Genomic DNA, 27,411 nt, shown 5'->3' with positions numbered 1-27,411 from the left:
GTAGCCATTTATGGCTTCCACATCTGTGCGAAGCCTTCTGGAATCCATGTATATTTCCTGCTTTGGGGTTTTGAGACTGGACCATTTATTAAAATAATTCAATCTAGGGTTTGAGCTGGAAGGGGCCTCTGGATTATCTAGCCCATGTCCTTCATTTCACAAATGAGAAAACTGAGGGCCAGGGCTTGGGGTGTTGAGGTAGGGCTGGGTCTCTTCCTGGCAGTACCCAGCGTACTAGGGTTCCGGGTCTGTAAGGAAGTCCCTGCGGCTCCTCTCGGGCTTGGACAGTTACAGCCTCTTTCAGGAACCGGCCCCCTCTCCCCCACCCCCAATCCTGTCGATCCCCCTCCTGGCTCAGGCTGGGCAGCCTCACGGCCGGCAGCATGGCTTCCTGGCTACCAACCGAGTGGCCAGCCCTTGCCGTGTCCGTGGTTTCTGCCAGTGCCTGGCCTCGGGCCCTTGCTACAGGCCCTGCCCCTCGCAGCGACTGCCGGCTTACGGAGCGCTCGCTCTGAGCGCTGGGCTCAGCTCCCAGGGGTCAGGGTTCTCACTGCTGTTTCACATGGAAGGAAACTGAGGCTCAAGAGTTCCCTTCAGTGCTGTGCTCAAGGTCACATCACAGGTGCAGTTGCGGAGCTAGGATTTAAATCTTCTCTCATTCAGTTTGTCGTCTCGAATTTGGACCTGAGGAGTGGACTGGGGAGGGGGCGGTACTGTGACCCGGCAGGAGCGGGACAAGGGGCCCTAATGAGGGGGATCTGGGCAGCAAATCTGTGGTTCCAGCGAGCCCCCGCCCTCAGCAGCCCCCCCTGGCTCTGGCTGAAAATGACAACTCCGGCCAGAACCGGCTCGCGCGCCCACGACACAGCCATTCATGCTTTAGGTGCGCATCCCACTTCATCGTCAAGACTTCCAATTAACGTGGGTTGCTATGTCTGGTGCTGGGTTAGTTTCTCGTATTTTTCCGTCCCCCCCTCCCCCCTCCCCCCTCCCCGAGTTTACTATTTCGGAGAGACACTAGCTCTGTCATCGTGTTTGTCTCGCTCCCTCCCCACCCTCAGCAGAGGAAAACCAAAAAGCCACAGCTGGCAGCGAATGCGCGCCGGCGCTGGCCCGCGCCCTCGGCGGCGGTCTCCTGTTGCTTCTCGGAGCGGCCTGCCCTTTGAAAAGGAATCTCTCCCGCACCCGGGAGCAGCGGCGGCGCGCTCCGAGGAGCCGGCGGCGCGCGGCGAGCGGGAGAGGGTCTGTGCGCGGACGCCAACCGGAGGTCGGCGGACGGTGACGTCGCGGTCCCCGGAGCCCAGCCCCGGCTGAGCTCCCGCCCACCACTCCCCACCCCTGCAGGACGCGCCTCTCCAACAAGCCCCAACCCTTCCCAGCAGGGGAGGCGGGAAAAAAGCGAAAGCCTCGCCCACAGCCCTGCCCCCAGCCCCGCCGCTCCCAGGCTGCTCCGGACTCCGCGCATCCTCCTGGGATTGTCTCGGAGGGGACCGCGCCGTGCAGGTAAGTGGCTGCGGTGGTGGCAAAGTTGGGTTCTTCTTCCGGAGAGGGAGAGAGGCTGGGGTGGGGACAGATCGCGGGGCGCCGGGATGCTGCCAGGGTTGGTTTGTTTCGGTGGGTGTGAGCGGCCCCCGCCGGGCAGCAGCCGCCTGGGCCGCGGAAACCGGGCAGGGGATGGAAACCCGGAGGTGGTCGTCGGAAGAGAAGAGGGGCTGCCGAGGGGAGGCAGGCCGTGGCGGTGGGAGTGAAGGTGTTCTGGAAAGATGCTTGCCGCTACCTGGAGCTTGGGGCTACGGTTTTGGGAGAAGGGGAAAGGGCTGCTCTCCGCTGTGTCCAGGGGGTTTTCCTTTGTTACTTGGAAGCTTGGACTCTTTAAGTGGAGTGTGCGGAGGTGAAGAGAGGGAGGGGGCCGGCTGTGTGTGTGCACACATAACCATACAAAATGGAACTTGCTGGCTCGGTGCTTGGGGGACAGGGAGAGCTGGGGCTGGGCAGTGGGCACTGGGCACTGGGAATGGGGGCAGGTAAGGAAGGCTGATTCCAGGGCGTGGGGTTCATGAGAGTGTCTGCATCAATTTTCCTCTCCTCTTGTCTAACCAGTCCTAGCTTCTTCCAGGGGGCCCTGACACCCCCCCCCCATTCCCTCCTTTCCTGGTGCCCCGCTCTCTTTCCCTGGCAGGCCTGGCCCTGGCACAGCCTTCTCCATTGTGTCTCTTGGGCTTCCGTGGAGACTTGGAAGGGCCGCCTGGGGCTACTGGCGCTCGCTTCTGGGCTCTTACAAGTGGTGGCTGGTAAAGGGAGCACCCGACGGTGGGAGCAGGGAGCAGCCACACTGGAGCAACGGGCCTGGCTAGGCCCCTGCTGCCCACCTCCAGACACGGCGGGCTGTGGCTGCCAGGGCTTCTCGCCATGAATGGGGCCTCTGTCTCCACTTGCTTTGTCTCCTTGGCGTTGTGCTCTCTGGCTGGGCCCAGATTTCCAGGTTTGGAGATGGATCAGTGGACAGCCCATGTCCTCTGTTGAAGGATCCCTCTGTGAGGGCCCAGTACCCTCATATTGTGTATGTGTGGATATGTATATCTGTTTCCGCAACTTAGCCTTTTTCACGTGACCTGCCCGGTAGTTGCCATGGAAACCCCTCTTCAATTCTCAGCCTCCCTCCTTTTCCTGCCCATTCTTTACCTCCATATCTCCTCCCCTCCCCCCAACATGGTTGCCTAGATACTGGTTATCCCTGACTTCTCAGAGTAGGAGACCCTGGAGAGCTAGCTAGCTCCCAGCTCAAACTGGTGTGGCCCCTACCCCAACCAGGCCCCCCAATACACAGTACACGTCACAAACACACCCCAAACATATGCACCCTTGCCACACCACCTATACACTCACACGCATACCGCACATCCTACTTGCCACACACACGGCATCAACACACTACACACACATATATCATACCACATGTACACCACATAACACGCCAAATACACCATACATATACCACACCACAACACATCACCCCCAATGCCACACGTACACCCTGTCATCGCACTGTGTGTGCTTTCACACATACCAGCAGTAATATCCCATGGCTTCCCCAACACACACGCAGTACTTCTTCGCAATAGGTCTCTGGCTGGAAGAGAGAGGGCAGTTTCCTAGCTCTATGCCAAGGAGCATGTAGGGGAAGGCTCAAAAAGGCCAGAAGGAAACACCTCCCCAAGAACCCTGCAGAACAAGGTGGAGAGAAATGCACTTCCAGATTCCCTCAGAGGGCAGCCCCTCTCCTAGGTGCTAGATGCAAGAGGCTGGGCATGAACCAGAATTTAAATCTCTCCATGGCAGCTTTCTACCTGCCTTGACCCTGAGAAAACCTGTGGCTCCTGGCCCCTCCTAGGAGTCTGGACTCTGCTGCTGAGTCTTCCTGCCTAGCAGAGGATCAGGCAGCTCTGGGACCAGCAGAAGGCTCTGAGCCTCCCCAGAGGAGGGAGGAAAGGTTGTGACTGCGTTCGGAGATCGAGATCGAGATCAGAGAGGGCAGGGAGAGGAGACAAAGCCTGGATGGGGGCTGGGAGGAGAGGGGAGCCAGAAAGAGAGGATCCAGGTGAGTTTAGAAAGTGTAGGTAGGGTGATGGCGGGGAGGAGGTCCAGGCTATCCTCCCTCCCCCAGGTACACCTTCCTGCTTTCTCCTTGGCTCCGCCAGCCACATCTGTGCATCTAGGAGAAGAAGTGGGTTTGCAGAGGGCTCCTGGATTGCCAGGGCTTTTCTAAGACCTGTCACTTCTCTAGGGGTCTCGTGGTAGTCACCGGAGGCAAGGGTCTCCTTCCTGGCCTCCTTGTGATCTCTGGACCGACTTAGGCCCCATTTCATTCAATCATTCAAGGAATTGTTTTAAGTACTTACAATGTGTTCATTGCTAGGGCCATGAGGGTGAGATAGAAGACACTGTCCCTGACCTCAGAGTCCTAGATTTCTCAGAGCCGGAAGGGGAACATCCAATCAGGACATCATGTAGATGGGGAAACTGAGGCTCGGGGTCACACACCCAGCTGTGGCTGAGGCCTCCGACTCTTCAGCCAGGATTTGTGACCCCCATACTTCCTGTCCCACATCACTTGCCTTCTTTTCTTTATTGCCAGCAATCCTCTGGGGACCAGTATCCCTTCCAAAGTGTGGGTGCCCTAGTGGGTGGGGAGCCTGCTCCATCCTATTTTCTGGTAGAATGTGGCCAGGAGAGGGGGGGAGGAGGAGCAGTTCCCTAGACCCTGGAAACTCCTCACAGCCATAGGGAAGCCAGCCCACCAGATCCCCCATAAGTCAGAGCCCAACCCTGTTGGACCTAGCTGGCTGCCATCTGGATGGCAGACTGTGCCAGGCAGCCCCCAGGACTCACTGTCTGACAAATCACCCACCAGCTTCTGCCTGAACACCCTGGAGGAAGCAAACCAGTCATGACAGGCACAGCCCCTGGAGGCAGAGAGCCTGTAGCAGAAAGGCTATGAACCTGGAGACACAGACCCAGGTTGTAGTCCTGGCTGTGCTCCAAGGGGAAGTGCATTCATCCCACAGATATCCTTTTGGATGCAAACTGGGTTTCTGGCAAAAGTCAGAAATGGTTTAGACTGATCTCAAGCAACTGAAAGCCTCCACGATTTTAGATCTCTGTTTCCACATCCATCAGCAGAGGGCCTAGATTTCATGATTTCTAAGGCATTTCTGCATCCTAATTTTTATAGATTGTACAGTCTTGAAAGAGATCCCTTTTCTCTCCAGGTGCCAAACTGTACTCATGATTTCATAACACAGGGTTGTAGCTGAGCTGAGCAGGAAAGGGGCTGGTCTCTGGTCACTCCAGAGAAGGCCTCCCCTTTCACCCCGTGGGCCAGGAGATGCTCAGGAAGCTCAGACTGGGCTTTTTTCTCTCAGGCTGCAGTAGCCGGTCCCCCTGGACACCATATCCACCTGGTCTCTTCTGCCAGGATGAAAACTGGGGCTGGGTGGAGTCTTGGGAGATGTGGTCTCTGGAGAGGATGAGGTCCAAGGCCATCATTTGGTGGGTCTATGAATCCTCTGGACGGAGAGCCTTGGACCACCTGGAGAGCATGACGGGAGGTGCCGATCAGGGTTTTCTGTCTCTAATGAGAAGCAAGGTGTCTCTGGCCAAGACAAAAGCTTGAAACCAATTTGGCAGCATCTTCTCTGCTCTGGAATGGGAAGGAGGAGGGGCCCCCTGACCTGGGAAAGTATGAAGTCAGCTTGGAGCTCACACAGGAACACACTTGTTACAAAGATGCGCGGGGGAGCGGGGCTGGGGCCCTGGGAACCAGGCTGGGACCGTGGGAAGGTGGCTGCTGAGCTCAGAAGGTCTGATTTGAAGCCAGGGATGAGGGAGGATCTAGTTGGAATGACAGTGCCCCCCCATGCAGCTGGAGGGGAAAGCCAGGCCTGGGAAGGGACAAGAGGCGAGGTCTTAAATTCATACAAGCCATCCCTTGAACAAATGTTAACTGAGTTCCTCCCCTATGCCAGGCCCTGTGGGCTTCCCAGGACCCACAGAGCTGTGAGAAAGTCAGATGCTGGTTTCATTCACCGGGGCCCTCCTGCACCGGTAGATCCATCCATTAGCCCTGTCCCTCCCTCTCTCCCCAGCTGACTTCACCCGCACCTCCCCCGGGAAGGCCCTGCAACGTCCTTCTTCAACAAGCAGGGCCCCACACTTGCTCGTGTGTGGCTCACACTGGCACACACTCTCCCCTTCTCACACGTACATAATCTCCATACCTAACACACAAGCATGAGCTCACAGGTTCCCAAGAACCCTCTCACCTCACCCCGGTGCAGTCTCTCACCCAGACCATTGTGACCACCTCTTCCCTTCCACTTTCTCAGCCCCCATCCTTTTACCACTGATCTTGTGGGCCCATATGTCCGACCTCTCCATTGCCCTTTTTTTTTTTAATTTAAAAAATTTTTCATTTGTTTTATTTATTTATTTATTTTTGGCTGCGTTGGATCTTCGTTGCGGTGTGCGGGCTTCTCACTGCGGGGGCTTCTCACTGCGGTGGCTTCTCTTGTTGCGGAGCACGGGCTCTAGGCACATGGGCTTCAGTAGTCGTGGCTCATGGGCTCCAGAGCGCAGGCTCGGTAGTTGTGGCACACGGGCTTAGTTAGTCTGCGGCATGTGGGATCCTCCTGGACCAGGGATCGAACCCGTGTCCCCCGCACTGGCAGGCGGACTCCCAACCACTGCGCCACCAGGGAAGCCCCCCGTTGCCTATTAATGAGGACAGGTGCCTGGCACTGGCCCTCGAGGCTCTCAGGAACTCGGCTGCAGCTACCTCTCCAGGCACCTTCTCCAGATGGTCGTCCTGAGCCTTGTACCTCCTACCCTCTGCCTCCACTCAAGCCCTAACCGGAATGACCTGTCTCACTCCAGCCAGCTGAGTAGGGGGTAGCGGCCTTTGGAGACGCACAGACTTGGGGTCTAATCTGGGTGCTGACGCTTCCTAATTTTCTTAACTCTTCTAAGCCTCAGTTTTCTTATCTGTCAAATGGGCATGAGGATTGAGCAGGGGTAAGCTATGTCAAGTGCTTCTTGGTGCCTAGCATATGGTAAACACTCAGTAGATACTAGCTGCTATAATAATAACAATAGTAATAATAGTGACACATGGTTATTATTAGAATGACATTATTGTTGATTTAGCATCCTTTGAGGCTCCTCTCCAGTGCTCATTCTTTCAAATAGCTTTTCCTAATTTCCAGTAAACAGACAAGCTTTCCTCTTCCTGGTACCCCCGAAATGCTCGCTTGATTCTTCCCTTAGAGTACACGCCTACTGAGCCTTCATTTAGCTACTTATGTCCACGCCTGCTCCCCATACCCGCTCCCACCTCTTCAAAGGCAAGGTCTGTTTTTTGCCCCAGACAGGGCCTGGCACAGTGTCAGACATGGAGAAAGCCCAGAGAGCATCTGTGAACTGAACATATGTGGGAAAAAGTCCTCACCCACCAGGGCACAGTGAAAGCCCACTTGTCCCTCTAAGCTCTCTCCCACCTGTCACTCCTACCCAGGTACCCACCACACATACCTGAGGGGTACATTCCTTTATGCCCATGTGTCATTTCAGTCCGCCTGTTCCTCTGGTAGAGTCTGAAAACTAAGAGTCAGACCCTATCGGAGGTCTGGAGGTGTTTAAGGGCTGAAGGCAATGGGAGGAAGCTGATTCATCACAGCGTTTTGGTGATTGGAGACCTGGAGAGCTGGCTGGAGGAGGTGGGGGGAGGGGAGCACTGAGAAAGTTTTAAAATTCCACACATTTCCTCAGGTTGTTCTGGGCTTAGATTGGATTATGACTAAAGGCATAATGATGCTGAAGCATCCATTCATTCAGTCATGGGCATTTACTGAGCAGCTACTCTGCAAAGTGTTGGAGATTCAGAGATGCCTAGAATGTGCCTCTGCTTCCAAGGAGCTCACAGTCTGATGGGAGAGACCCACATGGTTGTGATGGTGGTACCTGGAGACAGGCATGGGCCTTGGCTCTGTGGGAATTGGGGCAATGAGGCATGTGGCAGGAGGGAGGGGACAGTGCATTTCCCGAAGCAGAGACAAACAAGGTCGGGTAAACCTCCACGCATGTGACGGGACCAGGCCGGGCAGGTTTCCAAGTATGCAGGCCCATGGGTCAGGGTGCATCTCTGTGTCATTTCTACCCTCAAGCAAGACAATGTGAGCATAGACAAAGTGCCCTGTAGGTTCAAACGCGCTGCCCAGATCTGTGCTTTCAAAGGAGGTGGGCTGTTGAGCAGAGGCTGGAAGGGGCAGGTACTGTGGTCTGGCTGTGGGCAGGGTTACTCGGGCCTGGCCCCTGGGCCTCTGGCCGCTGCTCCGAGTTTCTGTTTCTGCCGCTAGGACTGTTCGTGTGGCCTCTCTTGAATGGGCCTTTGTCAGTAGGCTGCCCACCATCCAGACTCCCTGGAACTGGACTGAGATCCCTCCGGGGGCAGGGGCGTGGGCCCCTGGGCTGGCAGGTGGCAGGCCTAGTCCCGCTCCCTTACTCACTCTGGACAACTGTGTCACCAGCCTGTGCTGGGGTTGGCCGCACAACGCTGCCCTGTGTGCCTGCCTCTGAGGGCTGTGGGGACAAGCCCACAGGGTGATGTCTGGGATGGCGCTGCAAAGACTGTCATAGTCCGCAGTGTTGGGGGAGGGGGGAAGCAAGGCCCTCGGACCCTGCTGGTGGGCCAGCTTCAGGTCTCTCCAGGGAATCTTTTTAGAAACCAGGCCTGTGTTGGCGATTTGTGAATTCAGTGTGTCCGCTTCTAAGGAAAGGGTCTTATTTCTTTTTGTGGTCAGTTCTTTTCTTCCTTTGCCTCAGAAGTAATCCCACATTAAAGATAAAGGTGCCTCCGAGTTAAAATAGCAAGTTCTCTGTACATGATAAAGGAGTTTTGTCCCTCCCATGCCCCCTGTGCAGCCGAGCTGGATTGGGTCTGGGCTCATGGAATGGGAAGAGCTTTGAGTCATGGGGACCGGCGGGCCCAGCCTCCAGCCTTCCAGCTGTGGGGTGCCCTCCTCCCTGAAGGAAGGACGGGGCGGGGGCAGACCCAGGGATGGGGCTACACAAGGAGGCCCTGCCAGGCCTGAGGGCCCTTGTGATGAGAGGGGCCTGGTAGGAAGGGGCCACCCTGGTGGGTGTCAGCAGCGATGCTGGGGGCCAGAGGCCCGGCCCTGCTTGTAAGGAGGTCCAGCTGCCCTGGGGCAGTGCAGGGAATTCAGTAAAGTGACAGCAGCCACTGTGAGCCCCTCGGCCTTTTAGAATGTCACCACCCTCTGCTCTCTCCTGAATCCCAGGCTTTGACTTCTCTCTGCTCTACAGCCCTTCTCTGGAATTTTATAGTTAGGCTATTAAAGAGAATAATTTATGTTTAGTGCTTATTTGATGAGCGTTTAACATGCAAATCAAGGGAACACGTTGCATGTTCCTCTGAAGGCCACAGATCCATCAGCGACCTCTGGCTGGACCCAAAGCACTTGTTTTAAAAGGCAGCTTTAAAAGCCTTTGCTGGATTTTGGCTCTGGTCTGAACCACAGAAGCCCAGCCCCTATTACAGAAACATCAGACACCACCAGCAGGGCACAGAGCTCCACACCACTTGCCAGGAAGGTGAGCAGATGTGGGAGTGATAGGATGGGGTTGGGGAGCTGTTTTGTTTTTAAATGAATTAAAAATTTATTAAATTATTTTTAATAGACTGTTTAAAGAAAAATTTTAGATTTACAGAAAAACAGAACAGCTAGTACAGAGAGTTCCAATATAACCCTCCTGCACAGTTTCCCCGATTACTGTCTTACATTCGTGTGGTACATTTGTTACAATCGATGAAATAATATTGCTATATTATTGTTAACTAAAGACCATGCTTTATTCAGATTTCTTTAGTTTTTCCCTAATGTCCTTTTTCTATTCCAGGACCCCATCCAGATAACTACATTCCATTTAGTTGTTATGTCTCTTTAGGGTCCTCTTGGCTGTGACAATTTCTAAGACTTGCCTTGTTTTTGATGATCTTGAGAGTTTTTGAAGAGGACTGGTCAGGTATATCGCAGGATACCCCTCAATGGGGATTTATCTGATATTCTTCTCATGATAAGACTGGGCTTATGGGTTTGGTGGAGGAAGATTACAAAGGTAAAGTGCGATTTTTATCACATCAGATCAAGGGTACATACCATCGGCATGATTCATCACTGCTGATGTTGACGGCGCTGGGTCTCCAGTCCCTTTTAGTGCCCCCACTTCAGCAGAGTTCCAGGGCCTGGTGATCAGAGCTGCGCTTTCCACGCCTCGAGACAAACATCAATCTGGCAACCAGCACTCGCTGGCTGTCTGCACCGCCCCAGGTCTTACAAGTTGTGGAGTAGCGCAGAGAGCTTCCAGGCAGGAGAACCTTATTAAAGAGAGCATTAAACCAGAATGTGCTGTGTGACAAATCAGTGCTAATGACAGGTCACAGCTGCTCTTAGTCTGGAGAAAGAAGTCAGCCCATGGGCTGGAGTGGCAGTTGGACAAAGATAGCATTTTTCAACCTTGGCTACACGTTAGAATGAGTGGAGAGATTCTAAAAATTACTGATGCCTTGGTCCCACCCCCAGAGTTTAGAATTTGATGGGACATAGTTGATCCCCGTTATTATTATTAGGAAAAAGCTCTCCATGGGATCCTGAGGTCAGCCAGAGCTGAGAACCGGAATAAACAGGGGAGGGAAGGGCATTCTAAGTGGAGGGAACAGAATACACAACGACCTGGAGGTCGAAACACGCGTGGCAGGGGATGGGAGTAGACCATCTTAGCTGAAAGTAATGGGAGAAAATACTGAAAGGGTAGAAAAGGGATAGACTTAGAGGTATTTATATGCCAGAATAAAAAGTTTTGGGGCTTCCCTGGTGGCGCAGTGGTTGAGAATCTGCCTGCTAATGCAGGGGACACGGGTTCGAGCCCTGGTCTGGGAAGATCCCACATGCCGCGGAGCAACTAAGCCCGTGAGCCACAACTACTGAGCCTGCGCGTCTGGAGCCTGTGCTCCGCAACAAGAGAGGCCGCCATAGTGAGAGGCCCACACACCGCGATGAAGAGTGGCCCCCGACTGCCACAACTAGAGAAAAAGCCCTCGCACAGAAACGAAGACCCAACACAACCAAAAATATTAAAAAAAAAAAAAAAGTTTTGATTAAAAAAAAAAAAATAGAATACGGAAGCACCATGATACACTTGAGTTTGGGAGAGAAGTGATCAGCATACCAGCAGCCCAGGGGAGCAGTGATGAGGGTCTGAACTAGAGCGAGCAATGGAAGAGAAGATGATAGAGACAGCGCAGGAGTCAGCGCGGCTGGGACTTTGCCACCGACACCACGTGGAGTTCGGCAGGCGGGGAGGAAACCCTGTGAACTCAGGTCAGACTGTAAGCTCCGTGAGGCGGGGACTGTGTTGCTGCACCTCCCCCAGTGATGACTAAGGTCCTGGGCAGCAGTAGGCCATCAAGAAATGTTTGTTAATTTGGTTACTGGACGGATAATGATGCCACTCTTTCCAAAATCACACCTTGCTCCAAAATTATCCTCCTCTTCTCCACCAATTTCTCCACCTAAATGCAGGCGGATCGCAGCTCTTTGGAAAGCAACCTGATTAAATAACTCAGGCCGAGATATAAATAACTGTTAGGACTGTAGGTATTTACCTTTTAAACGAAGCATTTGGTTGAATTAAGAGCTCTCTCCTTGGGAGAATGCTGTGGGTGTGGATATAGTTTTGAGTAGGGGTGGTCTTTATTTCAGTTCTACACCCTGATCTAATTCTGAACCATACCAGCAAAGAAGGGGATCTGCAGCTTGGCAGCCTGCTCTGAAAGGCTGTCAGTTGCTGGGCTGGTAGTTCTGCTGGCATCCCCTGTGAGCTTAGCTCCAATGGACAGGATGCCCTACAACTGGTCTGGGATGCTGTCTAGCTCCCCGCATAAATACACTGATGTTCTGCTAGGCAGAGAGCATCAGGGTGCCCAGCAGCCGCTGTGGGGAGACTGGGGAGGGAGAGAAGAGAGCCCGTGCTGGTGCTGAAGCTCAGCTGGCAGTGACAGGAAGACCTGTGAATAGCTGGGGGTCAGCGATGGCTGAAGGATATGCCAGGCCTCCTCCCGCCTCCTGAGGGGCTCCAGGGTCCCAGCCTTCACATCAGTCGTAGTGGACAGAACAGAGTTGAGCAGGAAACTGTGAAAGGGAAAAAATGACATAATACATGCCAAAGTTAAATAAAGCTCAAATTTTATTTGGGTTATTCTCTCCCGCTGGTTTTTCTCCCCTGGCCTGGGTAAGAACACTTCCGTCCAATGAGCCCTGCATGGTCTTGAGTCAAGGTCAGCATCTTGATTTCCCTTAGTCCCCATGCATTGACAGTTGCCAGGGAGGCAGCAAGGAAGAGTGGAAAGAGCCTAGCATGTGGCATCCACAGAATTAGGAGCCAATGCCAGCTGTGCCATTGTTCGCTGCGGGGCCTTGCACGAGGTAACATAACTCGGAGCGTCACCTTCTCTAATCTGTAAAATGACAATGATATCCAACATCGCCTGCAGTGGTGATGTTCCTTTGAGCTAATGCTTGTGAAGTTGCCTGGTGAGTCGGGTGTCTTACAGATGTTTGGCGTTATCAACATCACCACCATCACCATCATCATCCCCTTCAGCCACCGTGGGCAGGTAGCAGGAGCAGGGTTGGGTGGAGCATACACAGCACCATCAGTCCCCCTTTGTCTTAACGACAGCCACAGGTACACTCGAGGGTCTGGGGCTGTAGGACAAGAGTCTCTGTGCTGATATATCTTGCCTCAACCTCCCTTAAATCCAAGAGGCAGGAGAACCAGGGTGCACAGTATCACAGTCTAGCAGAATTCTGCTCGGCCCTGCCCAGCAGGCTGCTTGGACAGCAGAGACCCTGTGTCTTCAACTGGGCAACTGTCCTACAGCCAGGGAGGGGGGTGAGATGTCTTCTCCCAGGAGCTGAAGCTGTCTGTTGACTCTCCTCCCCACGCCCTGCCCAGGGGCATTTTCCTTTCTCTGCTCTTTGGAGCACCGGTGTGACTGGGGCAGGCAGGGTATGGTGGAGGCACACGGGCAGCCAAGGATGGAGGCCCAGCCGGGGCCTCATGGGGAGGGCGACAGCATGGAGCCTTGCTTGATGTTTCTCCAAAGCAGATTTCTTTTCTCAGCAGTCTCCACCTCTCCTTGCTTTGTCACCGTGTCCATGTCTTGCTCGGTTTCTGCTGGGAGCTCCTCCCCTTGGCCAGCCTCCGTTCTGTCCTGCAGACTCTTCCTTTCTCTTCCCTTTGCCTGCCTGTCTTGCACTTCTCTTTGGGCCCCTCCCCGTTCAGCTGCTCTTCCTCTGGGGTTTCTTTCCTCTTCTGTCTCAGGTCCTCTCTGTCTTGCTTCTGTGTCTCTTGGTAGGGGCTCGCCCACTTTGGGCCGCGAGGATGTGGCCCCGTCCCTGCTGTCCCAGGCAGATCTGAGCTCCCCATGCCACTTGTTGGTGGCCCTGGGTGATGCAGCCTGTTTTTCTGGAGGCCGGAGAGGGCAGTGGCTCTGGGGAACCTTTTGCATCTGTAGAGCCCTGCTCTGCCTGCTTCCTCTGTGGGCTGAGGCCTGTCCCCGGCCTGTGTTGGGAAGTGAAAGGGGCCAACTGGGGCCTTTCCCCAGCTGTGTTCTCTGTATCTCTTCCCCATTTCCCAAGAGAAGCTAGATAATAAAGGTGGAAGCTGAGGAAAGAGTTGGGGGGATGATGATAGTATCAACAGTTGATACTTGAAAAGCAGTTGCTATTTACCAGGCAGATTGCTCAGCTGTGACGTGGTATCTCTCCATTGCAAATGACCCAAACAACACTGCATCTGCTCGGGGGCAAGGCAGGGATTACCGGTTCATAGAGCCAGCCTGTGGGATGGGCAGAGCAGCGCTGGGCTGGGAACAGATGAGCTGGAGCTCACCCAGCCAGTACCCTGTCCCCATCTCTTCTCCCTGCTTCTCTCCCACGGGCTCTTCACCTGTGAGCTGCCGCCTGACTTCCCCCGCCAGATCCCCCCACCCCCAGATTTCACAGCTTGGCTGCTTTGACCGTTCTTCCCTTGCTTCCGGACGATGTGACTGCCCCTGGGGGAATACTGAAGTCTCAAACCCAGTCCTTTTAGCAACAGGGGAGGGGCTGCGATTATCAGCCCCCAGTAGACCTATAGCGTTGGAGTGGGGGTCTGTCTCCCCTCCAGAGGGGAATGTGTGGGCAAATAACTGCCCATGCACAGAAGCTAGTTCATCTAATCCTTACAGCTCCTGAGATGCCTGTTATTATTCCTGTTTTACAGTTTCAGAAGCAAAGGCTCTGAGAGGTAGAGTGACTTGTTCAAGGCCCCAACGCCACCGGGTGGCAGAGAGGCAGGATGGTGGAGTGGTCCAAAGCGAGGACTTGGTTTGCAGGGCAGAAATAGAGGCACAGATGTAGAGAACAAACGTATGGACACCAAGGGGGGGAAAGTGGCTGGGTGGTGGTGGGATGAACTGGGAGATTGGGATTGACATATATACACTAATATGTATAAAATAGATAACTAATAAGAACCTGCTGTATAAAAAAAAATAAAATTCAAAAATTCAAAAAAAAAGCGAGGACTCGGGAGCAAAGACTTTAGACAACTTGCTGAACCTTTCTGGCCTCAGTTTCTCCATCTGTATAATGGGAATGATCATAATCAGAGCCATTTCCTAGAACTACTGTAAGGATTGAATGAGTTAGTACATGTAAACCACTTAGAACAGTACTTGGCATGCCATGAATGCCTAATAAATATTAGGTATTGTTATCACAGAGCTTCACAGTTTACAAAGAACCTGCACATATATTATCTCACTTGACCTTTATAATAGCCTTGGAAAGTGGGCAGGGGAGTTGGCTGATCCCCCACTGCCCCCGACACCATGCTCTCACCTCTGACCTAATCAACTGCATAAATCCCATAATCTGTTACCAAACAAATCACCCTCTCCAGTGAACAGCTCTCTATCCAGCAAGGGAACAGAAATTCTCTTTGGGGGTGATCTGGCAGGCACTGTCCATGCTGCTCTCTCTTTCTCTCGTGAGTATGTATGAAGCCAACAGGGTTAGAGGGCGTGGTTGGTAAATGTTCACCCAGAGGCAGGAACCCCCTCTTTGCAGAGTTCATTTGATTCTCTCAGGGGGCTGAGCCTTGCAGCCTAAGCCCACTGGACTGGGACAGGAGTAGGGAACAGGGTGGCAGTTGCTTGGGAGGTAAGCCCTCTGGGAGCAGCAGTGTAGGTGGCCCATCATGGCCCTTTGCCCCTGAGTGGGTGTGAGCCCTCCCCTGGGATGTGGGGCTGGGCGGGCTGGAATCCAGGACTCACAGCAGGAAGATTACCCTTCCTACCCCCAGCAGGGAAGCAGACTGAGCTGGGCAGAAGTTTGGGATCCAGCTCTTCCTCCCCAGGGGACTGCTCTTTCTCTGCCTCAATATGTTTCCCTTTAAAATGGATTTGATGGTAACACATATTTCATAGGCTACTTTGAAAGATTAAATGAGAATGAACATTTAAATTAGTAAAAATAGCACCTGACCTGTATGCTGTTTATCGTGATTATTATTATCATTTCTTATATCCAATCCAGGCCCCAAGCTAGGCTTCAAATACGGGCTTCCCATCCCAGAGTTTTCACTTCCAACCATTTCCTTCTATAGTGTCCACAGAATGATTCCAGTGCCGCCTGCAGAGCTCTGTCCCCACCCCCGAACTCCCACCGCCACCTTGCTTATTCCCACTGCCAAGCTCATTGCTGGTCGACTCACCCGTCTTGGCTCCACCTTCCCTTTCACACTGCGGTGCAGGCTGCTGCTCCCCGGAAGTATGCGGTGTGAGTGGGGCTGGGCTTGTGTAGCTGCAGGAGCTCCAGCCCTGAACATCCCTGAGGTTCATGTCCTCCAGCCATTGGCTCCAGGGTCCTGCTTCATGCAGATGGACCTGGGGTCTCAGGCACACTGGCCTGGGGGGCAGCATTGCACGGGGGCTTTTACAGGCCAGTAGGCTGCAGCTGTTTCTTGCAGCTATTATGAGGAAAGGGAATTTTGAGCCTTCCAGAAGGAGCCAAGATGGAGAAGAATCACCTTGCATTTTACAAAAACAGATGATGAAACTTGGTCATGGCTTTGGGTCACTGTTTGCTTCGAGGTCAGAGAGTGTAGGGCACACAGTGGGGGTTTGGGGCCATGGTGCAGTCCCTACCTCTGTTCCAGGCCACTGGTCACATGGGTCACGAGGTGAGGGGCAAATACTTGCCATCCTGAAAGCAGCCTGGTGCAGAGAAGGTGGAGTGGAGTGCTGGGCTCAGCCAGGAAGGACCCCGAAAAGCCCTCTGGAGCGCTTCCAGACAGAGCAGTCAAGTAGGTGAGGACTGTCCTTTTGTTCTTTGCTTTCTTTTTCTTCTGTACATAAAACCCCAAGAGAACTTTGAGCCAAAGCATCTAAGTTGGGAAGCAAAAGGGGATGAGCCGTTTAGAGAGGAAAAGGGCAGCTGCATGTGAGTGGAGGCAATGGTTTGCTTGAGTGCCGAGGATGCCTGGCTGCCCAGCAGGGATGGGGAGCAGGGCGCTGAGGGGTTGCCAGAGAAGATCAAGGGGAACATTCCAGCCTGTCCAGCCTGGAGGCATCAGGACACTGATGTTCTCATAAGAGCACAGCGCATCCCAAAGCCAGCGCAGGGGGTGGGCCTCATCTGTTTGTGCTGACCGCTCCCGCGAGCCTCATTCCTGAGCACGTGTGATAAAGACCGAGAGTGCCATTCATGGTGGGCACCCGCGGCCCTTTCATAGAATCCGAGGCTAAAGAGGCCTGAAAGGGCTGCCACAGCCAGGCCCCTGTCTCCAAAAAGATCTGAACACAAATAGATCAGACTCCCTGCCCTCTATTTTCCTCCCAAACAGTAAGACTTACTAATGTCTTAGGAATATAAAGAATCTACCTCTTTGCCCATAAATCAGACCAGTTTGTCTGATAATTTTTGGTCCTGGGCCTTTTCTGTTTTCAGTCCTTAGCCTGGTCTTAGACCATTCAGATCCACGCTACGTTGATACCTACCTGCACCAAACTCACCCACACAGCACAGCCAGGATAATCAGAAAGGACTATTCTGACCATCTCTTTGCCCTCTGTTGAGAGGGTGAGGCGTTGGGCTCCAAGCCTTCTGAAGGCCCCTTTCTGGACGTGGTTCCATTACTCGCCTTGCCTGAAGCCAGCACTGCCCCCCGACATCTGACCAACCAAAGGTGGTCTTTTTTTTTTGGTTGTTTTTTTTGGCCGTGCCACGTGGCATGCAGGATCTTAGTTCCCCGATCAGGAATCGAATCCGTGCCCCCTGCAGTGGAAGCGTGGAGTCCTCACCACCGGACCGCCAGGGAATTCTCCAAAGATGGTGTTCTCGTGGAGAGCCCAGGAGGCTGGCAGTACTCTTCTCACCGCCTCACTGCCCTCGTCACCCGCATTCCTAGAGGTGCCGTGTCTTCTTTCCTGGCTCCGGCTGGGCTGCCCGAGGACTCTCAGGCATTGCTCAGCCTTCCCTGCTGCCCTCATTGTGCTTCTCTCCTCCAGCCCTGGCCTGCCCACTGCCCAATGCCAGCAGACCAGAGCAGTAGGCAGGGGCTGGAGGCGTGGGTTCTGGGCCCGGCTCTGCCCCTGACTAGCTGGATGAATTGGCTGCATCACTCCTCTTGGGGCCCCAGTCTCCTCAAATAAAAAGTAAGAGCTTTCATCTCAGTCATTCTAACTCACTGGCATTCTGTGATTCTAACTCCGTTTGGTAAACCTCAGATCTTGGTTATATCCTATTTATATACAGTGGAATTTTCTTTTAACCAGCTTCTTTGTTGCAAAGGTTTGGATACCTCATAGGCTAAATCATACAATAACGTGTCTGGGGTAACCTGTTAGCCTAAACACTGGGGCTCAGGCATTCTGTGACCCCATAAAAGGATCCCTTCTGGCATGTCCTGTCTGGAGGGGGGCCTCATCTTTCTTTGGGGATCCTGCTAGTACCCAGGCCTTGATGATACCCCTGGGCATGTTTTTGATGGGCTGAACCCAAAGAAAGGCAAGCAGGTGGGATGGAAGGGATGGGAGGTGAGGCCTTGGGGGCTGAGTGAGACAGAGATGAGGATGAGATAATGATGTTCCACTGTAATTTGGAGCCTATGCATTTTAAAGGGAGGTCATTTCTGAGTTATTTTCACAATAGAACTGGGTATTCTGATCTACCTCACTGCTGCATGTAATCAAAAATAACATAGCATGATGCTATATCATCAACTAGTGGCTTCTCTTTCTGAGCAGCTTTTACCCAGCAATTATGTGAAATTATGTGACTCAGTATGGAAAGATAATCACCGGAGAAACTCTTCTGATTGCTTTCTCCTGCACATGCAGAAAAGCAAGTGTGCAGACAGCAGAAAGATCAGGGAGGAAAATTAACATGGATGTGCTATTGCCGCCCAAATTGTCAGCTGTTTACCAATGTAGAGATAAATGAGAGCATAGAAAGGAGGAGAAAAATGAATGGAAAATCAATTCTTTCTCAGGAGATGCTACTGAGGAAGCAAAATGCGACTGGTCCCATTTTTGGGGAGGATGATCTGAATGATCTAGAGTTCAAGACTCCCCATCTAACAGTGATGATTTCGCCAGAGTCCCATCCCAGTGAGCCAGGTCCTCAGGCACCCCCAGGTAGGGGGTCCATGACCTCACATGCACAGGAAGCTAAGGTAATATTCCCGAATGCCCTCTCCCAGCTCCACCCAATTCTGCCTTGCTTTTCCGTCTTCCAAAGATCCCTCCCTCCTTTCTTCCATCTACTTCTTAAACTCTGTGGCCTGGAAATGAGATGTACCACTTCTACCACCTCTTAATCTCCCCCTCCCCCTAGCCAGCCCCAGGCAGCCCAGCTTCCTTGCTGGGATAAAGGAATGTGTGGGAACTGGGAGGGTGTAGGACACAGAGGGGCAGCTGTGTGGGAGGGAGGGAAGGCAGAGAGAGAGTCCCTTGGTGCATCAGTGAGAGAAAGGCGTTTTGTGTCCCGTCAGAGGCTCTGTATGTGTACTTGGCCACTCGACTCGGGGGCAGTGCCAGGGGTACCAGCGGGATTTTAAAAAATGGGTGTGGGGGGGCCAAGAGGCACCCTGAGGAAGCTTGTGCTGAGGTGTGGCTGGTATAGTCCAGGCCTGGGCAGCAGCTTGACAGAGCGAAATTGGTCCCTTTTCAAATCTGTAACAGTATTTCTTTCAGCTCACTGTAACTTGATCAGGAATGTTTTCTTTAGAATACAAAGACAGGTCTTTACTCTTTAGCCTGGCATTCAAGATCCTCTAGAGGCTGTCTCCCAACTGTCTTATCAGAATTCTCACTACCCACACCCTCATGCTTTACACAACCCGATTATTCACTGTTTTGGAAGGTATCTTACTCTAGGAATGGCAAATACTTTGCAGATGGCTGTCACGGCCCCCTCCCTATGTAGACATTACTAATGGATGAAGGCCCTCTCTCCTGCCCCACTTCATTCAGAATCCTTCTGAGGAAGCCACTAAAGGCGGCCACTATTTTTTTTTTTAATTTATTTTTGGCTGCATTGGGTCTTCGTTGCTGCACGTGGGCTTTCTGTAGTTGCTGATACACCAGAGCCCTCTGCTTTCAAACCTTGCCGCCCTGTCCTGTTCACCTGTTTATCCCTTGCAGAACCCGGGATCGTATAACCCCGTCTAGGAATTCAGTGTGTATGTATGTGGGGGGGTTAACTTGAATGTGAGCATCTATGGAGGCCACAACAGTGAGAGGCCCGCGTACCGCAAAAAAAAAAAAAAAGTACTGATACATGCTACAGTATGGATGAACCTTGGAAACCTTATGCTAAGTGAGAAAAACAATGCAAAAGGACATGTATTTTATGATACTTTTATATGGAATGTCCAGAATAGGCAAATCCATAGTGACAGAAAGTAGATTAGTGGTTGTCAGGGACTGGGAGAAAGAAAAAATGGGAAATGACTGCCAGTGGGTACCGGCTTTCTTTTTGAGATGATGAAATGTTTCTTAGTGCTGATGGTTGCATAGTTTTGTGAATATACTAAAAATCATTGAATCATACATTTTAAAAGGATGAATTTCATGGTATGTGAATGGTATCTTAATTAAAAAAAACTTTTTTGAAGAAGAGCAAGGGACTGATTAAAAATATATATTCAGGGTACTGTTTACTTCTGGGAGTAAGGCGGAGGGATGGGTTGGAGGAAAATAGAAGTAAATGTAGCAGTACGTATAAAGTTCTAGTTCTTAAGTTACTTAATGGGTGTTTCCTTTATGTTTCATTACATGTGTATTACATATATATATATATATTTTTAAAATTTTATTTATTTATTTATTTACCTATCTTTGGCTGTGCTGGGCTTTCCCTAGTTGTGGCGAGCGGGGGCCACTCTTCATCGCGGTGCGCGGGCCTCTCACTGTCGCGGCCTCTCTTGTTGCGGAGCACAGGCTCCAGACGCGCAGGCTCAGCAGTTGTGGCTCACGGGCCCAGTTGCTCCACGGCATGTGGGATCTTCCCAGACCAGAGCTCGAACCCGTGTCCCCTGCATTGGCAGGCAGACCCCCAACCACTGTGCCACCAGGGAAGCCCACATATATTTTTGTACATATAAAATGTACTACGAAACTTAAAAGAAATGGACTACAAAACTTAAAAGAAATACAAATATTAAATGAAGTAGCATTCAAGGCAACTCACTGCCTGATGAGAAATGCTCCTTGAGTTGGGAGTCCAGAGTTCTGGGTCTGTGCCTTGGCCTGACTCTGGATGGAGCTGTTCTGACCTCTGCTGGCTGGGAGGTGAAGGGCAGCTGGGGGCTGCTGGCTGTGGGGCCGGAACGGAATAGGGCGTGAACCGACAGAGCAAGCATGGTCCTGGCCCCTAGGCAGTGTGCAGGGGGTTAGGCCGCTGCCAGCCTCACCCCACTAAAGAAAGAGCAAGCAGACTTGGGCTTTCGTGTTTCGGGTTTCATTCCCCTTTCCTCTCTGGCTCTTTACCACACTCCTTTAATTAAGCCCAGGAATGAGGTGTGTGTAACTGCACCGAAATCCATCCCTGGGAGGGACCAACCGGCCCTGCCCTCTGCCTCCATCCAGGGGCCACTGACCCCAGAGGCCAGGGGCTTGAGCTCATGAGCAGAAGTCTCAGGCCCTTTCTGGGGAAGGAGAGGCCAGGGCGCTGATGCTCAGAGAACACGTCTCCGTGCCCCCTTTGTTTAATCAAACCCCCTATCTGGAGGATTATGAACTAAAGTCTATAGGAAGAGTTGACCTGGGCACTTTGGAGGTGAGAGTGTGAGGGGTACCTTGATGGAGAGCTGTCAGCATTTCAGGGTTTACTCTAAAGAGTCCAGGAAACAGCAGGCCTTCCTCCCCAACCCCTGGCTCACCTGCCCCATTTCATCTGATAGAAAGAAGAACTTCCGCCAGTGGGTCTCGGTTGTAGGGAACCAGGCCAGAAAGTCCCAGACATCTTAATGAGCTAGAGATGGCCACGTCTCTAGGTGGCCCAGGGAGGACACAGGTGACGTGATCTCCCAAGCCCTTGGGGTTTTATGACTTTGGCACCAGAGAGGCAGCCGGGCAGAGGCGTTCCTGAGCTGCGTTGGGATCCAGCCTGTGCTGCTCACTCACTACCATGAGTGTCCTTTCACCCCCTTAACCTCAGGCTCTTCACCTGCAAAATGGGTTAGTCACAGTGCCTGCTAGTTGAACTGATTCTGTTGTAATTGAACTCAGGCGTGCAGAGCACGCCATAAGGAGTCTATAAATGTCAGCTGCTTTGGCTTTGTTGTCTGACCTCACACCGTGTGGAGAGAGCTCAGAGTCGGGGTGGGAATCCGATTGGGGCCCCCGCCGGGCTGAGGGTTAGAGTGGGGAGTCTCCTGCTCAGAGAGTCATTTTCCTCCCTCCGTTCTCAGACGCCATGGAGGTGGTGCTGCTCTTCCTGTGTGGCCTGCTGGCCCCGGCGGTCCTGGCCAATGGTAAGTACCCCTTTCTGGTGGAAGGTCCAGGCCCTTTGGGACACTAGGGTTGGGGGGCTCTCAGATTCTACATGTCTGACCAGCTGTCCCACCTTTAGTCAGCAAAGAAAGTCCTGGAAGGCAGCAGCTAACACAGCCCCTTATTCCAGCCTGCCCACCTTTCCCCATGGGCTCCAGCCCTCAAGCCCACCAGGTCCCTGTAGACTTTTAACCTGAACTTTAGGAGTCAGACTTGTACATCAGTCTCTAGATTGTGCAAGTCATGTGTCCTTCCGTGGTCTTAGTTTCCCCACCTATAACAAGAGGAAAATAGACCCTGCCTTTTGATGATGATGTAAGATAAAAAGGAGCAATAAATGTGGATGCTGTGAATGCAGACTCTGATTGGTGCTCTGAGCTGCACCTGCCTTTGGCTTCTAGGCTGGCCCTGGCAGGCAGGCTCACCCTTCCGTGCTTCTCTGGGCATCTCTGCTTCATGGGCCCTGTTTCCCAGGAATTCCTTTGTGGGGAGTGAGACCTGTGAGACAAGGTAGGATATTTGGGAATCAGGATGTGTAGCTGTCTCCCCCTTGACCACACCTGTTTGTTTTTCTAGCAGCTGAGCAGGAGAAAGAAAAGGACCCTTTTCATTATGGTGAGCAGGGATGGCGACCCTGGGTGGGGAGGGGGAGGCACAGCCCCATCTGGGGGGGTGGGATGGACACGCTCTCCCTGGCCCTTCCCCTCTTCTGTCTCTCACTCTTGTTCCTTTGGCAGACTACCAGACCCTGAGGATCGGGGGATTGGTGTTTGCTGTGGTCCTCTTCTCGGTGGGGATCCTGCTTATCCTAAGTGAGTTTGTTTGTTCCTTTGTTCACTCTAAGGGCAATGTTTGCAGCTGTGAAGTGAGTGGCAACAGTGTAAGAGACTGGCAGTTCTCTTTCCTGGAGAGGGAAGGAGCCTGTCTGTCTTCCTAGTTATCTCCAGGGCCTAGTCCACTGCTGGGCACATAATAGGTGCTCAGTGAAACAGTGAAGAATGAACAACATAAGTGCTCGATGAAAACAAGCACAGATACGAAGGGGCGGAGGTGGCTGTCCCCGTGCTGTAACCATCAGGGCTCGAGTGGGGGAGTCACAGGAGAGGAGACAGGGGCTGTCCTTAGAGTGCTCCGAGGGGTGTGCCCCTGCGTGCGTTTCCCGTCGTGAGCCTGGGCTGCATGGAGCTGTCTGCGTTTACATGGTCAAGCAGACAGTGGTGCTGTAGCCATCCAAGCTGCTGACAGTTGAACCTTGGCCTCCGAAGAGCCCTGCTCCAACCAGGGATCGCCGCATGCAGCTGTGCAAACCGTGCAGTGCCCAGGAGTCGGGGCTTCTGTTCACACAGTCCCACAGACTCACTGGGCAGCCCTGCTGTGGCTAAGCCAGGACATTGACCTTGGATAGTTTCTTTGCCTTTCAGGTCGCAGATGCAAGTGCAGTTTTAACCAGAAGCCGCGGTAAGGATGCCATGGCTGTGGACATCTGGGGTGATGACGCTAAGAGGGGACAGGGAGGGGCCTGTGGTGTGTGACCCCAAATGAGTGTGCTTTTGGATTCTTGTCTCAGAAAGAGGCTGTGTGTGTTGGGGTAGAGGTGGAAGTTTTGAGGATTGTCAGGCAGTCTTTGGGGCAAAGGAGAGGTCAAAACATCAAGGGTTAGCCCGTCCTTCTTTTTTCTGATGTATGTGTGGGGTGGGGGAAGGGGGAGAAGATGCTGGATCTTTGTCTGGAGGCCCTTGAGTTGGGCTCGGGGGAGGGGAAGCTGAGGGCCTCCGGGCCTCTCTTGAGATCTGTCTCCTCTCTTCAGGACTTGTGACACTGCCCTGTGGTCACCTGCTCATGAGGTTCTTTGAGCTTTGTGGAATCTTGGGCTTCCTTTCGCCCACCCTCTACCTCCACCTAAGGGCACAGCCCATTAGCCCACCATGGTAACCCAGGGCAGCGCTGGACCTCAGGAGTCCAAAGTCTGTGGCAGGACACAGCCCAAGACCCCATGCAGCCCTAGGCCACCTCTTCCCAGTACTTAGCTCTCTCAGGGGCCGACATTGAAGGGTGCCTGTAAGTTCCCCTGACTACATCCCCTTTGGCCCTGGCCTCCCCCGCCCCATGAGTCCCATGGTGGAGAATGATCCACCATGACTTGGAGGAGACGGATCCCAGGGCCCTGCCCCAGCAAGGTGAGTGGCGATGCTCTCTGGGTTTGCCCTGGAGACCTCTGACGGGCTTGCATTTCATCCTCTTGCAGGGCTCCAGGGGACGAGGAGGCCCAGGTGGAGAACCTCGTCACTGCAAATGGTAAGTGTCAGGACCATCCTCCCAGGTGGGATGGAGGGAATGGGCAAGGGTTCTCCTACAGCTTGAAGGTCGGGGACGGTTGCCAGGTGCTGTCGTCTCTTGAGCGCTGGCCGGTCAGACGTGCTTCCATAGTGCCAGAGTGGGGGGTCCCCGGGGCCTCTGCTCTGCATCGCTCCCTCACCTCCACCAACAGGCTGCTGCTCCTGACGGCTGCTATGTACAGGGAATCTGCTTAGTGTTTGGCATGATACAAAGTGCTTCGCTTCTCATGTAATGGGCGCACAGCCCCATGAGGTAGGCGTCACTCTCTACGTTTTACAACCAAGGGACTCAGAAAAGTTAAGGGACGTGCCAGGTTCTCTAACAAGCGAATAACAGGACAAGGATCTGCCCCAGGTCTGTCTGACTCAAAATCCACATGAGTCACCTTTGCTGTGCGGGTCAGGCTCCCCCAGAGACAGGCACAGTCACGGCTGTGGCAGGGGGTGGCCCGCTGGGGTGAGGGGTTCATGCACTAGCCTCCATTCTGGTTCTCTTTCCAGCAACGGAGCCCCAGAAAGCAGAGAACTGAAGTGCAGCCCTCAGGCACAAAGGTAAGATGCTGTCTGCCTGCGTCTTCCTGTCACCATCACTGTTCTGACTGAAGTCCGGCCGAGGAGTCATCAGGGAAGAATTGGGCTAGCTTTTGCAACGCGCCCAGCTTTTATTATGAGCTGGAGGCTCATATTTATCAGGAGGCTCGTGTCTGAAGGGTGATGAGACGGACGGATTGAAACCTCCCAGGTGTACCACACACACGCAGAATGAGCAGTTGGGAAATAGAGCTTCCATACCAACCCAGCGGTCAAGTTGATAGGGTGCCATCCTAGCTACCACGTGGGCAGGACTTGGGAGAGAATTAGAGTCAGTGAAATACTCCTAATATCAAAGTAGCATAAAGACAATGGCTTTCAGTGATGATTCAGAGAGTACCTTCAGGCCACTTTTTAAAGTTAGCATTTTATTTTTAAACTTTCCAACCCTACGTAAAAGTCGGGAGAATAGTATATGACCCCCCCCCCCCCATTACCGGCATTATCAGTTCTTGCCGTTTAGGGGCACTGTTTTTAGTTCTATTTAGTATCCGTTTCCATTGTTCATTATATCAACAGTAATGCAGGAAAAGTAATAAATGCTTTACAGTTTTCAAAATGCTGCCACAAACACAAACTCACTCAAGCCTGCCACAAGATGTAAGAAGGACAGGTAGGGTTTAGCCCCATTTTATAGATGAAGAAACTGAGGTCAGAGAGAGTAGCCATACATATAGTAAGTAACCGGCTGGAACTCGAGCTCAGGGCTTTGTAGTTGAGTGCTGCATTTCACTACACCCCTCTGCTCCTGCCCGTCTCCCTTTATGACATACCCTGGAATATACTGGGGCGTGGCGGGGATCAGTCTTCCATCAGCTCACTTCTGCCTTTTTTTCCACACAAATAAGGGATATACTTTATCCTAAATCGTAAGTTAAAGGAGATTTCTGGATGTAAAATGCCTGATACACCAGCTTTTACCATCGTGGTAATAACACAGGGTACTTGTGGAGCATTTGAATTCTCCTAAGGGTGAGCAGAGCGGGGCTCATTACCTCCTGTCTTCTAGCTGGGCCTCGGGAAGGTTAAAGATGCCTCAGTTTGACGTGGCCATAGATCCAATCCAGGAGGCAGGCATCCCAGCTGCAGCTCGGTGTTCCGTCTATGTCATGGCAGCTGGCAGCTCGGAATCTGGGGAGCAGTGTGGGAAGGCTCCAGGGAGAGAGCCTTCAGCCAGCAGTTGTCTTTTTTTTAATTATTATTTTTATTTTTTTAACTAGAACTTCCTCGGAAACCCTGTTTTCCTGAGTCTCAGAACTGTGAGCAATTCTTGGAGGTGTCCTGAGATAGAAACTCCGGGTTTAACAATTTCCTTTCCACATCTACCAGGTTCCACCCCCCTGAGAGAGCCCCTCTCCTGAGCTCCACGCCCTCCTCCACCTTCATCTCCTGGCCCTGCTTCTCAGGCTCGTCCTCCTTGATTTACTGAGAACCAGGCACTTAGAGTGGGTCTCATCTTGGGAGTTTCCGTGGGCAGAGGGTCTGTCCTAATTAATGGCTGGGGGACGAGCAGGTAAAGAGTTTTGAAAGGAAGCCAGAGTTTCGTTTTAATTTAAATTCTCTCTCACTTCAACCTACAGAACCTGAAGGCAGCTGCTTGAACCTTTAGATGCAAATGCTGATGCTTAAGAAAAACGGCCACTTCAGCAACAGATCTTTCCCCGGGAGAAGCCAAGAACTTGTGTGTCCCCCACCCGCTCCCCAACCCCTCGACACCTGTCCTCAACTTAATGATGCAACCCCTGCCTCCCTGCAGCCTGTGGTCTCGTCCCCCTCCTGTGACGTGTGTCTGGGTGTGTGTGTGTGTCTGATGACTGTGGTCTTCGTGGCTGCTTGTTCGTGGATGACATTGTATCTTAGTGAACCTGGCCCCACTTTCCTGGGCAGGAGCTGAGCCATGTGGCTGTCAGCTCGTCTCTGCTCTCCATGGCCCCATCACCTTCCACTCCTGGGAGTCTGCTTTGTCCCTAAGAGACCAGTTCCTTCTCTTGATTTAGGGGTGGATGGAGGGGCTGGGCACGGGCGGAGTCTCCGATTGGCTTGGGACTTGGGAAGGTTTACATCACCTTTGTGATCCTTCTACATGGCCCGTCTTCACTCCTTTTATAAGAACCTTGCTTCCATATTTGTCCCTGGACCAAGTCTGTTCTGAGGTCTCTTGGCAGTGGGAAGTTCCCAGCAAGGAGCTGATGAGCCCGCTTTGCCCTCGGGCAGCTACACCCCTTCCCTGGTGCCCATCTGCCCCACCTTACTCCGCCCCTGGGGAACGTGCCCCTTGCATATCTTCTCAGCAATAACCCCGTGGGCTCTGGAACCCTACCCGCTTCTCCAGCCTTCCCTGCTCCCAAGATGCCCATCTACAGCCCAGCTCGTCTGGACTCAGACTCCTGTCCCTGAACTGGGGCCCTGGCAGGTGATGGCTGAAGAGGTGCATTCAGCTGGGGCCGGTGCTCTGGGGAGGGGCAGCTGGGAGAGCAGGGGTCCTTTGCTTCTCTGTCCACATCCCATTGGCCAGGCAGCAGCGGGGGCTCCCGCACCCTCTGCTCGCCTGTCACTGGCCAGAACGGCAAGTGCAGCGGCTGTGCTGCGGGTTAGGGACCCGGCAGGGCTCCGCACAGCCCTGCTGCAGGGGGAACAGCACGAGGTCGAAGCTGGTGAAGAGAGTGGAAAATCAGACCCCGCCCCTCCCGCTCATCGTGTTCTCGTGGAAACTAACCAAACCGTGCCGCTGTGACCAGGACTGCTGTTCTCTGTGTCGTGATCTCTCCTCAACAACGACGAAAGGAATAAAATACCACTTGTTTCCTA

At 52.9% G+C, this 27,411-nt stretch overlaps 1 protein-coding gene across 2 annotated transcripts; it reads left to right on the top strand.

The window, feature by feature from the left end:
• The first annotated feature begins 1,395 nt into the window (after positions 1–1,395).
• On the top strand, positions 1,396–27,411 carry FXYD6 (FXYD domain containing ion transport regulator 6). 2 transcript variants are annotated; one of them, XM_060105034.1, is made up of 8 exons: positions 1,396–1,503; positions 21,595–21,657; positions 22,253–22,291; positions 22,414–22,488; positions 23,098–23,134; positions 23,922–23,971; positions 24,514–24,564; positions 26,184–27,411. In XM_060105034.1, the coding sequence occupies exons 2-7, from the start codon at positions 21,600–21,602 to the stop codon at positions 24,540–24,542; spliced, it is 288 nt and encodes a 95-aa protein (XP_059961017.1). In that variant the 5' UTR covers positions 1,396–1,503; positions 21,595–21,599; the 3' UTR covers positions 24,543–24,564; positions 26,184–27,411. The 2 variants fall into 2 exon arrangements, with proteins under 2 accessions (XP_059961017.1, XP_059961016.1); XM_060105033.1 differs by having other exon boundaries at positions 1,421–1,503; positions 22,256–22,291.

Source organism: Mesoplodon densirostris, chromosome 7 (assembly GCF_025265405.1).
Source record: "Mesoplodon densirostris isolate mMesDen1 chromosome 7, mMesDen1 primary haplotype, whole genome shotgun sequence".
Lineage (NCBI taxonomy): Eukaryota > Metazoa > Chordata > Mammalia > Artiodactyla > Ziphiidae > Mesoplodon > Mesoplodon densirostris.
The sequence above is the reverse complement of the archived record's forward strand: the minus strand, read 5'-3'. Positions and strand labels throughout refer to the sequence as shown.

Bases quoted from the DNA above. Each gene is read 5' to 3' on its own strand.
- FXYD6 (XM_060105034.1), top strand. From the start codon at position 21,600: ATGGAGGTGGTGCTGCTCTTCCTGTGTGGCCTGCTGGCCCCGGCGGTC. The intron at 21,658-22,252 runs GTAAGTACCCCT...TTGTTTTTCTAG, and splicing joins CCCGGCGGTCCTGGCCAATG to CAGCTGAGCAGGAGAAAGAA. The intron at 22,292-22,413 runs GTGAGCAGGGAT...TTCCTTTGGCAG, and splicing joins AAAGGACCCTTTTCATTATG to ACTACCAGACCCTGAGGATC.